The 14,791-nt window shown below is 33.8% G+C and overlaps 2 protein-coding genes across 5 annotated transcripts; one reads left to right on the top strand and one right to left on the bottom strand.

Annotated features, from left to right (window-relative positions):
* Nucleotides 1-409: 409 nt before the first annotated feature.
* LOC109535766 (protein grindelwald) lies at nucleotides 410-6,477 on the bottom strand. 2 transcript variants are annotated; one of them, XR_007281066.1, is made up of 5 exons: nucleotides 5,847-6,475; nucleotides 2,703-2,759; nucleotides 2,490-2,647; nucleotides 1,043-1,417; nucleotides 410-1,007 (listed from the first exon to the last, which is right to left on the bottom strand). XR_007281066.1 is itself a non-coding variant. In XM_019901751.2 (4 exons), the coding sequence occupies exons 1-4, from the start codon at nucleotides 6,067-6,069 to the stop codon at nucleotides 1,208-1,210; spliced, it is 648 nt and encodes a 215-aa protein (XP_019757310.1). In that variant the 5' UTR covers nucleotides 6,070-6,477; the 3' UTR covers nucleotides 410-1,207. The 2 variants fall into 2 exon arrangements, 1 of the variants encoding a protein (XP_019757310.1); XM_019901751.2 differs by having other exon boundaries at nucleotides 410-1,417; nucleotides 5,847-6,477.
* Nucleotides 6,478-7,427: 950 nt separating this feature from the next.
* LOC109535763 (breast cancer type 1 susceptibility protein homolog) lies at nucleotides 7,428-14,741 on the top strand. Of its 3 annotated transcripts, XM_019901747.2 has the most exons (18): nucleotides 7,655-7,730; nucleotides 7,791-7,896; nucleotides 7,981-8,201; nucleotides 8,256-8,585; nucleotides 9,061-9,206; nucleotides 9,262-9,645; nucleotides 9,830-10,454; nucleotides 10,510-10,777; nucleotides 11,275-11,452; nucleotides 11,628-11,944; nucleotides 12,000-12,318; nucleotides 12,390-12,616; nucleotides 12,669-12,863; nucleotides 12,913-13,143; nucleotides 13,257-13,623; nucleotides 13,933-14,073; nucleotides 14,158-14,281; nucleotides 14,337-14,741. In XM_019901747.2, the coding sequence occupies exons 2-18, from the start codon at nucleotides 7,823-7,825 to the stop codon at nucleotides 14,519-14,521; spliced, it is 4,332 nt and encodes a 1,443-aa protein (XP_019757306.2). In that variant the 5' UTR covers nucleotides 7,655-7,730; nucleotides 7,791-7,822; the 3' UTR covers nucleotides 14,522-14,741. The 3 variants fall into 3 exon arrangements, with proteins under 3 accessions (XP_019757305.2, XP_019757306.2, XP_019757307.2); XM_019901746.2 differs by having other exon boundaries at nucleotides 7,428-7,896; XM_019901748.2 differs by lacking the exon at nucleotides 8,256-8,585 and having other exon boundaries at nucleotides 7,657-7,896.
* Nucleotides 14,742-14,791: the final 50 nt, after the last annotated feature.

The raw sequence follows: 14,791 nt of genomic DNA on the forward strand, positions 1-14,791 counted from the left end.
CGATATTTCCGCGGGTTTTTACACCAAACACACAGAGATCATTTTCCTAATTTTTTATCCCACCCACAAAAAATCCATGTAAGTTCCATTGTGGCGTTTCATCGTCTGGAAAGTCGGCTTATATTTGACAAACTGGTTATAAATCTGCAAATATTGTGCCAAGCTAAATTAGGGGAAATATTAAAAATAGACTTAATAATGGCACGCTATGTTGAACCATCTTCACATTATCGATTTGGTTTATCATGTTTCATCGGATTYTAATTAGGACACTTTATCAGCATGTAATATKCAAAAAACACTCGGAAAAACTATAGGAAAAAAGTAACATTTTTTAGTTCACTTTTGCCCAAATAATTGAAAATGTTAATATGATYTTTTGTAAAATGTGTAACCCAAATTCAAACAATTAATAACATARTAACTTTATTATCGAAATAAGAACGATTCTAAAATTAAAAATACAAAKTAGTGGAATGTTTGTATGGACGAATATCTTACTACAACTACCTAYWATCTCCTTATTAYAGCTAACTATTTCTATAAATWTCGACCGCAAATCATTTAAGTTTGAAGTTTTAAACAATTAAGTACGTGGCCGCAGATAATTACCTTAAAATTATTAAGTAGTTTTGATTATTTGCCCTGAAATTGTTTGGACGTATGTACAAAGGACGCAAACAAGCTTATCTAAATTAAAAAACTCTGCAAAAAAATTAAATTATTGAAAATTTTAAGGTATTAAATACCATCACTTAAGAAAATCACTTAAGTATGTGGATTAAATATGTTTAATTTAACTTCTCATCAAGAATCAGAGCAGCTAACTGTTAACTTATATACAAATTAAAAATATTTATCTACAATATGTGTGATGTATTGTAGTCGCAAGTTTTACATTGCACTATTCCCTATTCTTCTATAATCTCTAAACAAAACATACTTGTTGTCCTCCCAGGACTCAAATCAGCAATTTCACATTAATATRACTTTAAAAACCATAGATAGACTAGCGAAAGAATCTCCTTTAACTCACATCTTAATATCGTGCYTTGAACTATAGTTTCTAATTTCGATAATATTTATATTGCTCATGAAAGTGTAGRTACTTARGCGTAATTAATACSCAAAAGTTAACTTAATACTGCATTTAAATGGTGTTTAAAGAACCTTTCAAAAATATCCGAGACATTGCTTTGAGCAAACATTAATAGGAAGTGTTGTTGGATTTGGCCATTACTGGATTATCATACGCATAGTCCAATGTGCTGTCTTCCGCAGGTCTTCTATCAATGGACGTCGAAACTGTAACTGGACTATGATCGGAATTCACCGTAGGAGAAGGTATTTCCAGCCGCAAATCTCGCTTTTTATTATCCTGATTTGAGGTTGAATTGGTAGTGGCCGAAGAATCATTCTAAAAAATACAGTAGTTGCAAATGTTTTAGTTGGCAGGTAGCGTTGTTTTAGGTAGCAAGTATTTTCAAAAGGGAGAAAATGTAAAAAATATATTCTAAAATTGAGCGCATGCACCTGCAGGTATTACATTGGTACAAAAAAAATTGGGAACAAATCACTTGAAACAGTGTTAGTCAAAAGGAAAAAACGAGCCTCGTTTTATAACATGTTCACAGTATTCCTGTGCAAACTCTTTCGAAGCTAGTTTGAACTCAAGACTAGCGTTGAAATTGGTAAAATATCAGGCTTTTAAGCGGTGTAAAAAAATCTTCTTAATGTTCTCAAGCACGACTGCCTTGCACCTTCGGCTGCCTTTTTTATTTTATAAATGATTCGTTTGCTAATATTTAGTGAAGAATTATACAAAAAAATGTGCTTTCAATTTACTGCAAAAATAACACAGTTTTAGGACAACAGCGCATTTTTTGTAGTCGAACTGTTTAGGAATAAACTGAACTTTTATGCGTGTTTATTTGAAGCAGCAACATTATTTGTGAACGTCCAATTTTGCGACATCCTGCATAAGATTCATTAATTTTTGTAACCTTCTCTCAAGCAGAATTTTATTTATTGGTTTTTAAAAATGTATGTCGATTTTCTCAGCGATTTGTTAGTTTATTATTATTATCTACTTCTGGCTCCTTGTTAATGTTGTTTTAATCGGTGTTTTCAATTTTTATTCAATCTTAAGGCGCTTTTATTTCCCGTAGTACACTCTTGGCTTTACCATGTCAACTTTCTTTCAATCAATGATTTTTAGTGTTTATAGCTTACAATAATAAATATGTGTAGCGCGCAATGAAATTAAATATTTAAATTATTTCGCAATTTCTACATGGTTTTTGGTTTTTTGGTGTTTTTTTGGCGCTTTCTTGAAATTCTATTTCTAAATTAGCTTCTAGTTTTCAAATTGCCAAACGCCACCAATTGAAAACTTCAACGAAGTGAAACATTTAAGTGTTATTATATTTTGCGCAGAATATTGGGTAGATTCCTGCAACTTGTTTTTTTTTGCTTCTTTGTTCGCATACCTTTCCAAACATTTTCCCTTTTATTACTGCTAGAGTAATATTTTTCTTCACTTTCCATCGATAGAGTTGGAAGCAAAATACACAAGCCAGCACCAGAAGCATAAAGATTACCAAAGTGAGATTGATTGTAACCATGCTAGAAAGTTTTTCAACGGTACCTATAACAAAATTTAATTGCTTATTTCAAATTAGTTCGCTTAGTCGTATTCTTACCACGTAAGTCATCATCAGTACTTCCAGTTCTTACATATCTAGTGTCATGAAGATAATCTAAAAAATGAATAAGCGATTGATGACAAAAAATAATAAAATTATTTTTGGTGCTTTGAATCTTAAAGAGATTTGGTGACTAAAAGTTCCAATAAATACTTGGAACAACAAAGCCGCACAATTTTTTATCAAATTTGAAGAATGTTTAAGAAATAATCAAACGAATTTATAAAAGTGAACAGCAGAAGCGTTAAATAATTGATTTCGTAAAACAACTTTGGAACAGACAGTAAGCAACAGTAAGTTAATGTGCAATACAAGTAGAAATTGCTGTTTCGCTAATTAAACACCGACAATGAATATAATACATTAACATATCAGAATAATTGAGGAAATATGTGCAGTGTCGCAAAAGAAAAACCAACATTTTATGAACTATTATTTGTCCTGGTTTGTAAAAATTAAATCTTGGACGACTCTGTAAAACACCAAGCAGGCCACTTTGTAATATTCTTATAGTATTTTTGTCATAAAATTATAAATTATTTCAACAAGTATGAAAGCATTATAAATGACCATAAATAATCCTGATAAAAGCATTGTTTATAGTTAACGTTTTTAAGTTAGGTGAAGTCAACCAAACAGCTGTAAAATTGCAAAAAAAGCAAATATTAACTCCAGCTGAAGCGAATTATTGAGTTTATAAAGGGAAAGCTAATATTTGTTATGTAGATAAGCCAGAGGTGTACAAACTAAATAAGTAGATATGGATCAAGTGAAACTGCCATAAAGTTTTCATCATAAGCTCAATTATTTTAAATAAGTACCTAGTTTGGCTCAAACCATAAAATTTGTTTAGACAAAATTGAGTCCTAAGACAATTTCTACTGAGAGTTTTATAAGTTAATCAAAGTTAATAATTATGTTTATTTTTGCATTTTAAGTGTAGAATTTCCATTTTTTCAAAGGTTGAATCAACTTGAGATGTTGCAATTTTTACGACGCCATTCAAAAAATATACCTGGAACGTTAATTTTGCTGAACGAACAATAATTTTAACTGAAAACTTCAGAACTAAACAAAACATTTATTTCTGACTGAAAATTGGTCCAATAGTAATATTTATCATTTCAAATGAAAATTTGGAGCAGTTAGTGTTAGTTCACATTAATTAGCTTAAATTCTAAATTGTCCGTTTCAAGTTAAAATGTAAAAATCAAAGTGAAACTGTTGAACTTAAGTTCTAATTCTGGGTCCAAACTCCCAAAATTTTAGAGTTTGTGCTCATTGCAAAAATTTGAGTTGAAGTTGGTTTCAGTAAATATGAGTTAGTTTGGGTCTAAAGCCTAAAATTTCTTCTTGCAGTCAAAATGTCGAGATCAAAGTAAAAATTGGTGCTCGGGGATGAAATATTCAGTTTAAGTATCAGATTTGTTACCAACGATCGATATTTCGAGACCAAAGTCGCTTTGATTTTGTTCGCAAGTGAAATTTTGAGCTAGTGGCCTTAGGTTTGAAAGTTTTAGTCTAAACTGGAAATTTGTATGTATGTACGAAGTCAAAATGTTCAGTTTTATGTAGAGATTGTCGGTCCAAACGAGTAATTTAACCGACGTCGAAATTCGAGGTTTGAATCGTTTGAATGCACGAAGCTAAGAGTTTCAAGTCAATAATCAATTTGATGCCCCAAATGGAATTTTTCGGTTGGAGTTTGAATGGGCAACATTTTCTGTTCAAAGTCGAATTTTTTACCATTCAACTTTGATATGCATTTAAAATCAACTAAAGCTTTGAAACTGGATAAATTCTGGTTTCTTAGAGCGATTTGGTTTCTGTTTGAAGCATTATTGGCACCCATTTGTTTTTTGTTAATTAACCTTTTGATATAAATTAAGCACCTCAGATAATTTTTCTTCGCGGCAAATGAAAAAATACAAAATTTCCCAAAGTTCGGCATGCATCTAGTGCGACAAAACATAGTTTTTTTTTGGGTTTCCACACCAAAAATTTAAAGATAAATCAAATGGATTTAAAAAGTTTTTGAATTTTTCGTCCACTTTATCGACGGTTTAAGACGAAAACTTGATATTTGCAATATATATTGTATACTTGAAAACGAAAATTTCATATACAGGGTTGCACAAAAAAGTACCCAAGTCAAAATTACCTCCGAAATCTATGATTCTGGTAGATTTTCAAGTAAGTGCAGTTTACTTTCAAGTATTTCGTTTTCAAAAATTTTAAATTTTGTCAAATGTAGGTACTCTGAAGATTCCATTTGATTTCCATCTTCAACATAAACGCTAGATTTTAAAAATGGTTTTAGAAAAATAAATTATCACTGAAAGACCAAAAAGTTATTTTTTTAAGACCACTCTGTAGATAAACGAAATGAAATGAAATTGAAAAATATTTTTAGAGATACGAGGTCTATCTTAATGCTTGTGGTGTTGAAAAACCAAAAAACGTTTATTGTCCCACTGAGAACACGCGGAACTATCATCAATTTTGCACTGTTTCACCCTGTAGAAACTTTACCTGACGCGCTAATTTTTTGCAAAACGACGCACTAACCGAAAAAGAATTGCACTAAAGAACGCTTCAAACAGCAATCAATTCGCTCTAAACAGTCAGAATTTATCCAGTTCCAAAGGTAGTCCAAATTTTCCATTTTATCGTTGATTTGGTTGAGCAGTTTAATTGAATTTAAATGCATATAAAAATTGCATGATAAAAATGCAAATTGGTATACAAGAAAGTATTGTTGGGTTTGTCACGAATTTACAAATATTAAATCGTTTCATATACATACTGCTCACGTTTGCTTGCATTAATACTTTGCAAAACGTCATGGCTTTAATTTACATTTACATTGCGATAACAGTTTTATTGTTCCGTAGTCGTATTGAGAAGTTGAATATTGTTCATAAAATTTCCACTTGTTATCAGAATGTTAATTGAATGATTTTGCCAGAGTGTTGAAAAGTTGATCTTTATTATATTGTTTCATGTGTGTGTGAAAAATATCAGATTAATTAAGAAAAACAGTTTTTGGTTGACTTTGGTATCAGTTGGTCTCAAATATGGAGGAAAATAAGTGCATTTTTCCCTGCAAGTCAATTTATATACACCGCAAATTCCACTTACTTTGACAATGTTTTTCGCAATCAACCTCCTCATAGTTGTTGCTGCTTTGATTGCAAATATGAGCACACAGTTGACAAGTATTATCGAAAACCGAACAGAATTCGTGATAGTTGCACGTTTTTTGTCCACACTTTGGAAGGGCAAGCGTAATGCCCCCTTGAGCTGCCCCACTGATCACGCACCCAATCACACTGCATACAAAAACCAGCGCATATTTTTCCATATTTACCCGATTTTTTTGTATCACATTTTCCCGTGAATAATGTAAACCATTACAACAGGTGTGGCGGAATTTGGTAGATATCTTCAGTCATTGCGACGCAACCACATTACGATTTACCTGGCTGAGTCACATACCAGTTTGCCCAGGTAGGTACTTATGCAGATGGCTATAGGAGTCAGTTTTGATTGAACCCATACAGGTAGAGTTTGGAAGGGGACAGTACAACCTGTCTAGTATGTTGTGGGTTCAGGTTTATAATGGGAGAATTTTTATGCAAACCGTTTTGATAAAATCCYTAAAGATTTCGTATCATCTTCCAGTTTTCTTGTGTTCAAATGCGAGTAAAAATATAATTAGTCGCAATCTGAAGTTGCTGCTTTATCCACTATAGAAGGTGATTCTCTAACGCTTTGAATGTTGGATCTGYGTAGCAAGAAAAAGACGTTGTTCATGTTCCGGACCTAAAAAGATCATAATATRCATATGCAGGATGATTGAAAAATTTRCATCGATTTYAAATGGTTATTAAKAATTTMATTTATTTCACAAGGATAGTCCCTATTRGCTCTTGAAAGTGCACTTTCAACTTGCCTACTAAGCAGTTTAATTATCATTTGGCAAACTATKAGTATCAACAGACAATACAAKTAAAAAATTGTATCTGTAAAAAATACGATTCTGCCTTTTTTACTACAGGGTGTAGTGCTGACGTTTATTCTGTGCGAATTTTCAGATAAKAAAAGGGRGAAGAAACAGAAAAGCCATCAAGAATAACAGAASAGCGCAATTTCACCTAAAGATGCGACAAAAACAGTGAGGAGTCACAGGACTACGTACAACAGAATTAAAGAGCTTAAAAACTCTTTCATCGCGCTGGAAAATGCCTAAGCAAAAGGTTGTGATTAGTTTTTCAATTGCCCTCTTCAAAACTTAAAACGTATAACAATGTGATTCATGCATAAAGTTTCCTTTCCTTGCGGTGGCGACTTTAAGTGCAGGTAGGCATTTAAAGCAGAAGGTGAGAAAATCCGCAAAGATGAAAAAAATCCCGCAGATTAGATGATTTTAATAGATTAAAAATTACCTTTCATGTCAATATTGCACGTTAACTTTATCAGCGCTCAAAATGTATAAAAACATCCCGATCTGACCATGAATGTTGAATGAAATGAAATACAATGGCCTGCTAACTAAATAAGTCGTTTTATAAGCTCAATAATTTTAAACTGATTAATGGCTTATATTTCTAATAGTAAACTTATTCCTTTTTCCTATTTTTCTGTTAATTTCACCTGCTGTTTCCCTTGTTGATTTACAAACAAAGCATCATATATTTTTATTTAATTATATCTGTATCTACCATTGTGAGCAATTTGAAGTTTAACCGACGAAATTGGCTCTATTCGAGACTCAAACCCCCTACCATGCAGGGTGGTTGCTCGAAGGCATTAAGAAAGCACAGAAAAATTGTAATCTAGTAAATCTTGCAAAAAACAGATATATTCGCAAAAAACTAAATAAGAAATTTGGCAACGACATATTTGGGACCAATTCAATATCAAGCCCAGGGCGCCCATCTGGCAATGTGGCGTCATTCAATGCTTAATAAAGGGAAGAAGATGATGAAGTAATTTTTTGAGGTTGGAAATGATGCATCAAATGTAAACAGTAAACATACAAATCGTGTCTTTATTATAATACAAATTTTGTAATTATTTCAGTACAGTTGCGTTAAAAACAAATTTTGCATGATATGGACCAAAACCAGTTGAAGACGTTAATCAGTTTGGCCGCATCGCTGAAATCCAAAACACAATGCTCGATTTGGTAAAAACCTGCATGTTGTATATGCCAATAGAAGTTTAGTGTAAACAAGATGAGTTCATAATTACTAAACATCAACTATTTCAGCTCAGATTTTATGAAACATATCGCAGAATTACAATGTTCTCACAGATTTTGCAGTAGCTGCATAGCGCAGCTACGTTCTTCTAAAACCAACGCCAAATGCCCCGTGTGCTTAACATCCATAGGCAGGAGATCGATTTGCTATAAAGACCAGTTTGCTGATAAATTGGGCAGATTCGTCAACGATGTTTGTCAACTGATCAAAGATCAATATGCTTATGAAGGTACGACCACTATCTAACAATCGGTAATATTTGTAATTTAAATCAATTGTTTAGTTGATGCACTGTCTTTCAACAAAAATGATCTTAAGAAAATCATCGAGTTAGCACCGCAGGAACTTTGTAATGCAACAGACTCTGGCAGGCATGTGAAAACAGAGCGGGGCTCTGACGCGTTTGATTTGCTTAAGTCTGCCCCCAGAAAATGCTACGTCAACAAGAAGCGGGAATCCTTTAATAATAATTCGCTAGATATTGCAGATCCGAAAGCCAAAGTCATTAATTGGCTTAATAATAGTGATCATGCATCCCTAAGCGTATTAAATCAAAGTGCCGAATATTTGAGTCAGGAAGAGAGTGATTTTCAATTGCCATCTATTTCTCAAGGTAAAGCAAAGTAAACAAGAAAATAGATAGAAATTTTCGATCGCTTAAAGTAGTGTCTAGAATTGTAAGTCGCAATGCTACAACTCTTTAATTTATAAGCAAAACATGACAAAACGTACTTGCGAGTGAAAGCTGGAAACGCGCTAACGACTAAAGTGAGCTTTGTATTGCTTGGAAAAATTAATGCATAACTTCCGCGCTTCCTCAAATAAGTTTATGGAAACTTATCGTCAGAAAAGATGCTACTTTATAGGCTTACCACAACCAATGGTGTATAATGAAAACACTGTAAACTACTTTAGGCTCAAGCTTACAAACCCGCCATTTTTCCAATTAAACGACCGAATATATTTTGGTTTAGAAAAAACATTCACCGGTTTCACGCCGAATTAAGCATTGTGCCCAGAATATCAGCGAATTGAATTATATACTTTATGTAACACTCACATCACTGAATTGATTTGTTCTATTTAAGCACTATCTGAAAGTCGAACTGAAAATGAAAAGAAAGAATCCTACCTAGTTCTGCCATGCAATGACCATAGGAGCTTGAAGCAAATTATGAGTGCAGCTGATAATTACACTATAGAAGAGACCCACTCTGAAGCACTAGTCAGACAGGTTTGGTATTTTGTATTTTTCGAATCCTCTTTGATGATATGCCTTTGATTCTCAGGCCGAAATTAAAGTAGTTCAAGAACTACTGGAGGACGAGTGTTTAGAACATTTCGATCGAATTGCGAATATAAGCAAAGATGAGTCTGCCAACTCGAAGAATGCTAGTAAAGTTTCGCCAGCACAAACAAAAAAGGGCAAAAAGCGGAACTCAGGGAAAAAGTCCACCAGTCCGAACCATTCTGGATCTTCCTCAGGGTGGGATCGAATGGAAAACTTAACAAAAAGCCTTAAAAAAGGTTCCAAGGGATATAAACAGCTTAAAATACACCACGGCGATAGTGATGGCAAAAGCAAAATGATTACCAGAAATAAGCAAAATACATCTGCTGAGGAAAAAGGCAAAAAACAAGCTGAACCCGAAAATAAACGTGTTGAAGCAAAGGTAGATACATATACTATAATAACGTAAAAGTCTTATAGAAAAAAAGAATAGTGATCTGCTTTTAAGGTACTTTGAATAGGGACTTTTTAATTGAGTTTATTGTTCTTATTAGCGGATTTTGAAAGCTCTTAACTAAATAAATAGGGATCTTAATATAGTAAAGTATAATGCGTAAAATTTCTAGAAAAAATCAAACCGGAAAATGGTTGTCGTCCTTAACAGGGACGAGAATTTAGACCTAAAAGAAAATAGTTTGAAGAATATTACGGTTAAGATAGATTCAGTAGTTTCCAACAAGAACCAATCACTACAAAGAAATAACTTGCAAAAAGGAAATAAATTAACTGTAACTTCCACTGACGCTGATGTGCCCAATGTACTAGCTCAAACTCTGCCTGAGGCACTGAATAACACGAATATCTTATATTCCGTTGCACCCGTTCCCGATGAATTGGATAATATACACACTATAGCTAATCTTTTAACCGATAAATTAAAAGCATGTGCTAAAGCTTCCAAGCAGAGCAATTCTAAAGGCTTAGCTGATTGTTTAGCTAATCTTCTAACATACGCTAACAGAATTGTACAAATTAGTTCAGAAGAAGCTATAAGAGAAAACACGCGCGCTGGGATAAATTCAGGAGTTGTTATGCAAACTGGAAGTGTGGATAAATGCGTACAAACTGTTAAAAAACAGCTTCACAGTGTTGAAATTCAAACTGAATGTGTTAATCTATCCACGCAAACTAATGAAGAACGTTTATTAACAGTTCCTGAAGCTGACCAAAATATTTCGCAACCACACGGAAGTAAGTTACAGTTTAAAGATGCTGCAAATGAGCGCTAATTAAAATTATTTTACAGGTAAAACCGGGGAAAACAATGCCAAAGAAGAAACGCAGAGCAAATTATCAGGACAGTCAATAATCCCAAGCACTCCCATTCAGATTTTGAGAAATAAATTGCGGAATTCTAGATGTAAAAATGTCATACCGATTTCGACGGACGAATCTAGCGAAAATAAGACGACCCAACAATCAAACCGCATATTAGAAAGTCCGGTTGCTACTAATATTTTGGAGTCAAAAAAACTTTCCGGAGATAAAGTCACCAATAGCAAAAGTCAAAAAAGGTATAACACTAAGTTTAGATGGCTTTGAGATTTTATTAATTTAACAAATTTAATTTTGTTTCGAGAGCAACTGCACACGTGCGGAGAAGCTTTAATACATGTACGTGAGGGAAATTACAAGAAGCCACTAAAAATCACTCGTTTTGCATCCTACGCGCTCACAGATTAATTTAATGTGATATTCAGTATTCACAGAAACGGTCATGAATGCACGTATAAAGGATTAAAGCATTTCCGTGTGTGGTGTGTTTGACGCTCTTAACGTAAAGTACATAATTTAGTCAGAGGCATAAATAGGATTACAATATTTTCGTTGAACCATTCAGTATATTCTGATCAACATAGAACCAAAGTTTTCAAACCGAGTTGAACCAAATTATGATAATTACAGTTTTTTCAATTTATTTTCTTTGAAAGTACTGTTTACCTATTCACGATGTATTTTGCTTCACACATTCGTATGGTCTTGAAAAATATTGTTGCTAATAGCGATTTAGGAGATTTAAGAGAATACGACAAGAAACTGCAGACAGTGATTCTGAGGAATCGGAGCATCCAAGTAAACGAAAATTTCTAAGAGACGATTTGAGTGTTGAGTTTGTAGACTCAGCACCTTCAGTGGGAATTCAGCTTGAATCGCAATCTGCCTTGGACAGTCAAAATATGAATTATGATGTAAGACTTAGGATGTTTTAACTTCCTTTAATTTTGTTTGTGGGGTTTTTAAGAGATGTTTCTTTATAACTCCCGAGCCTTCATTATTCTTTCGGGCGGATTTGTATAAAAAACTAACCAATTTAGTACAATTGAAAAAACTTCATTACTTTTAACGAATCCTGATTTCTCTTAGGAATATCTCCTTGAAGTAATGAAAAAGTACGATTCTGCTTCTGAGAATGCAGCAACCAAAAACGTTCAAAATATTGCAACTCCCTCGCCAATTCCCAATAGAAGCGCAGTTACCAATACAAACGTAAAAATTAAAAAATCTCAGAAAGGTCCTGAAAGTGGTGAGCACATTTTTACCGAGTGTCTCGCTCTAGAGGAAAATTTCAGTAAATTTGATAACGAAATTTTACAATTTGAAAAATCTGCAAGGACCTGTAATACGGAAATGGATATTGTGGAAAACACGCCGGCAGTCACTCCAAAGTCAAAGAGAATGAGGCAACTAAACACCTTGTCTCGCATTGATGGACTAATTATTTAACCGAATTTGCAGGCTTTCAAGCAAGAAAAACTCACTTGCACAAACAGATGCAGTTTCAAGGAAAAAGCCACCATCTAGTTCTCATAATAAAAATAACATCGGGCTCACAGAAGAATTGCTGGGAAACATGGCTGGTCCTTCTACATTAGATCGAAACATTGAAATTGTTCCTTCTCAAAGTGAGAAGCTTTCCGACAACGTAAGAGATATTTTAGAGGAGTTAAAGGAGAATGGTGAACTGTTTGCGGACAATATTGAGGAAGAGGATAGCGGCGGTAATGTTGGTGATAGTAATATAAAGGCGACTATCCAGGATAATGTGAATAGAGTAGTAAGTGACTAACCACTTGCTTAAATATACATCAACATGTTACATGTGTTTATGGGTTCATCAACTTTCAGGACTTTGACAATGATCCACAAATTGAAGAAGAACTTGGCAAAATAAGTTTCACTGCTGCTGAAGCAAATACTTCAAAACGCAGCAACGTGATTGTTTTGGAGAATATCAAGCTAAGAAGTCCAAAGGGAAATAAGAGAGGTGAAGATCTGGTGGAATTAATGGATAGTAGTGATGAAGAAATCATAGAAACCACTCCACAGAAGAAAAAATCTACCTCGATGGATCGGTATGAAAGTAGGAATTCTTCAGTTGAAATACTAATGTAAAGAAATGCTTAGAGGTGTTTTGGAAAATCTACCCTTTGAGGAAAGTAGATGTGGCTCAGCGATCGATGACGATCCCGATTACAATTTATCGGGAATATATTTGCCTCCGCCCCCAGAATTTGAGGATCAAATAAACGAGAGCCAACCTAATCAAAATGTGAATTGCAACGGAACTACCATGAATCGATCTACATTAACGTCTGATCGGTAACCTACTCGCTTGGACAATTTAAAAAATAATAATTATTTTTTAAAGATTTACAGATTTCTTGGTCACTCCGGATGAGAATGCCAGACATTCTGAAAAACCATCCGATATTAGAGCTTCGAATGTAACGCCCAACAGGTCAGTTTCTAGAAAACTTCTGCCGGATCCTAAACCATCGGAGGGCGTTTTCCATGACACAGAAAGTGTATTTTCACCCATTACTAAATCGTCCAGACTAGTAACTCAAAGTCATCACAATCCACTGGTTTTTACACCCAGGCAAGTAATGTAACCCCAAGAAAATATACACATACATGCATTCTTTGGAGTGTTGTGATATAACCAGACTTGCATATTTATAAAAAAAATAACATTTATTAATTTGGTTGCAGGCTGTCGTTGAAAAAACCCACCTTATTGACGTCGACCCCGAATCAAAAAAGTATTTTAAACTATGTGGTATCCTCACCATCTCAAGATAGGCCACGAAAGCAATCTCAAAAGTCGAAACCATGTATTATGTGGTCGCGAATTCTGAATAAGGATTTAAACGTGTTCACGCAATTGGAATGCAAAAAGCTACTGACGACTTCAAAAGTTTTCAGTCCGCAAGTGACCCATGTAATAGTGCTGGTGGACGAAAAAGGCCAAATAGTTTCCCATACAGCTAAAATTTTGCAGGCAATTGCCGCTGGAATTTGGGTGGTTCGATACGAATGGGCGGTGGATTGTTTGCGAATGAACCAAATTGTTCCCGAGGTTTGTTTAATGATATAATAAATAAATAACTATCAGTTTAAAAGAGTTGGGTACTCAATCAATACGTTATAACAGCAGTAATCATCCTAATGTTTTCATTAAAAATGTAGCAAATTTTTATCAACTAAATATTTTATCCAAACACCAGTTCTCACAATACCTGAATTGTCTTGACTTGTATAACAATTTAATTAACAGAATAAAAAGCTCAAGTTGCTATATTTACGCTGAAAGCTGCTAAAGTCAAAATATTATATACACAAAATCTCAACATTTTGTATCAAACATAAAGTAGAACTTTTGCTTCAGGGTCCATATGAAGCACTAGATATATCAGGAGTGCCCGGTCCTCGCATGTCTAGACTTTCGAATAAGTCTGAACCATTATTTAAAAATTTTAGATTTTTCTGCGCGTCTCCATTAGAAAGCATTTCGAAAGATGATCTGCAGGTAAGAATTCTGAAGTGTTACTAAAATAAGAATAGAACTAAAACAATTCAATGTATGCTGGGACTAATTATTAATTGATTTAAGAGCATACTGCGGTTGGCTGGAGCAGAAATCGCTACAAATTTGAGCGATCTATCAGTTAGAGATGATAAAGTGTCCTTAATTTTAACGGAAAGTTCAGCATCTGAAGAAACTGAACGATTTGAAGGTAAATACCAGTCCCAGAATTTATGCGCATCTAATATTGGAAATTTTGATTCTAGCATGGTTAGAAATCTACAAAACGGTAACAGTTGATGTCGAATGGCTTTCAATCTGCATCGGTCAGTATGAGTTAGTAAGTTTTCGACAATACTTGGTTGCTGGTGATGAAGCCTCTATATGTGATCTTGGCTATCCTTCTTCTTTGATTCAATCTGCACCATTTAGTTTATCAGAAACGACCTGATTGTTAAATCTTATCTGATTCTACAGAATGTTGATGGTTTAATACCGATACGAATAAGAAGGGCCTGGATATGATAAAAAATATAAAAGTTACCTACTAATTAACAAGAATATTTTTATAAATGTTAATCGCAGTTGGAGATAAATATTTATTTTGATTACATAAATATATTTTGAGGCGTTTTTGCAGAAATAAATCACTCATTGTGATCCTTATTTAAGTTAGTGTTTTTTTTTGTCAGTAAGTGACCCAAATTCGTTTCAACTAATG

Source organism: Dendroctonus ponderosae, unplaced genomic scaffold (genome assembly GCF_020466585.1).
Source record: "Dendroctonus ponderosae isolate FM_Combo_2020 unplaced genomic scaffold, Dpon_F_20191213v2 Dpon_F_20191213_3, whole genome shotgun sequence".
Lineage (NCBI taxonomy): Eukaryota > Metazoa > Arthropoda > Insecta > Coleoptera > Curculionidae > Dendroctonus > Dendroctonus ponderosae.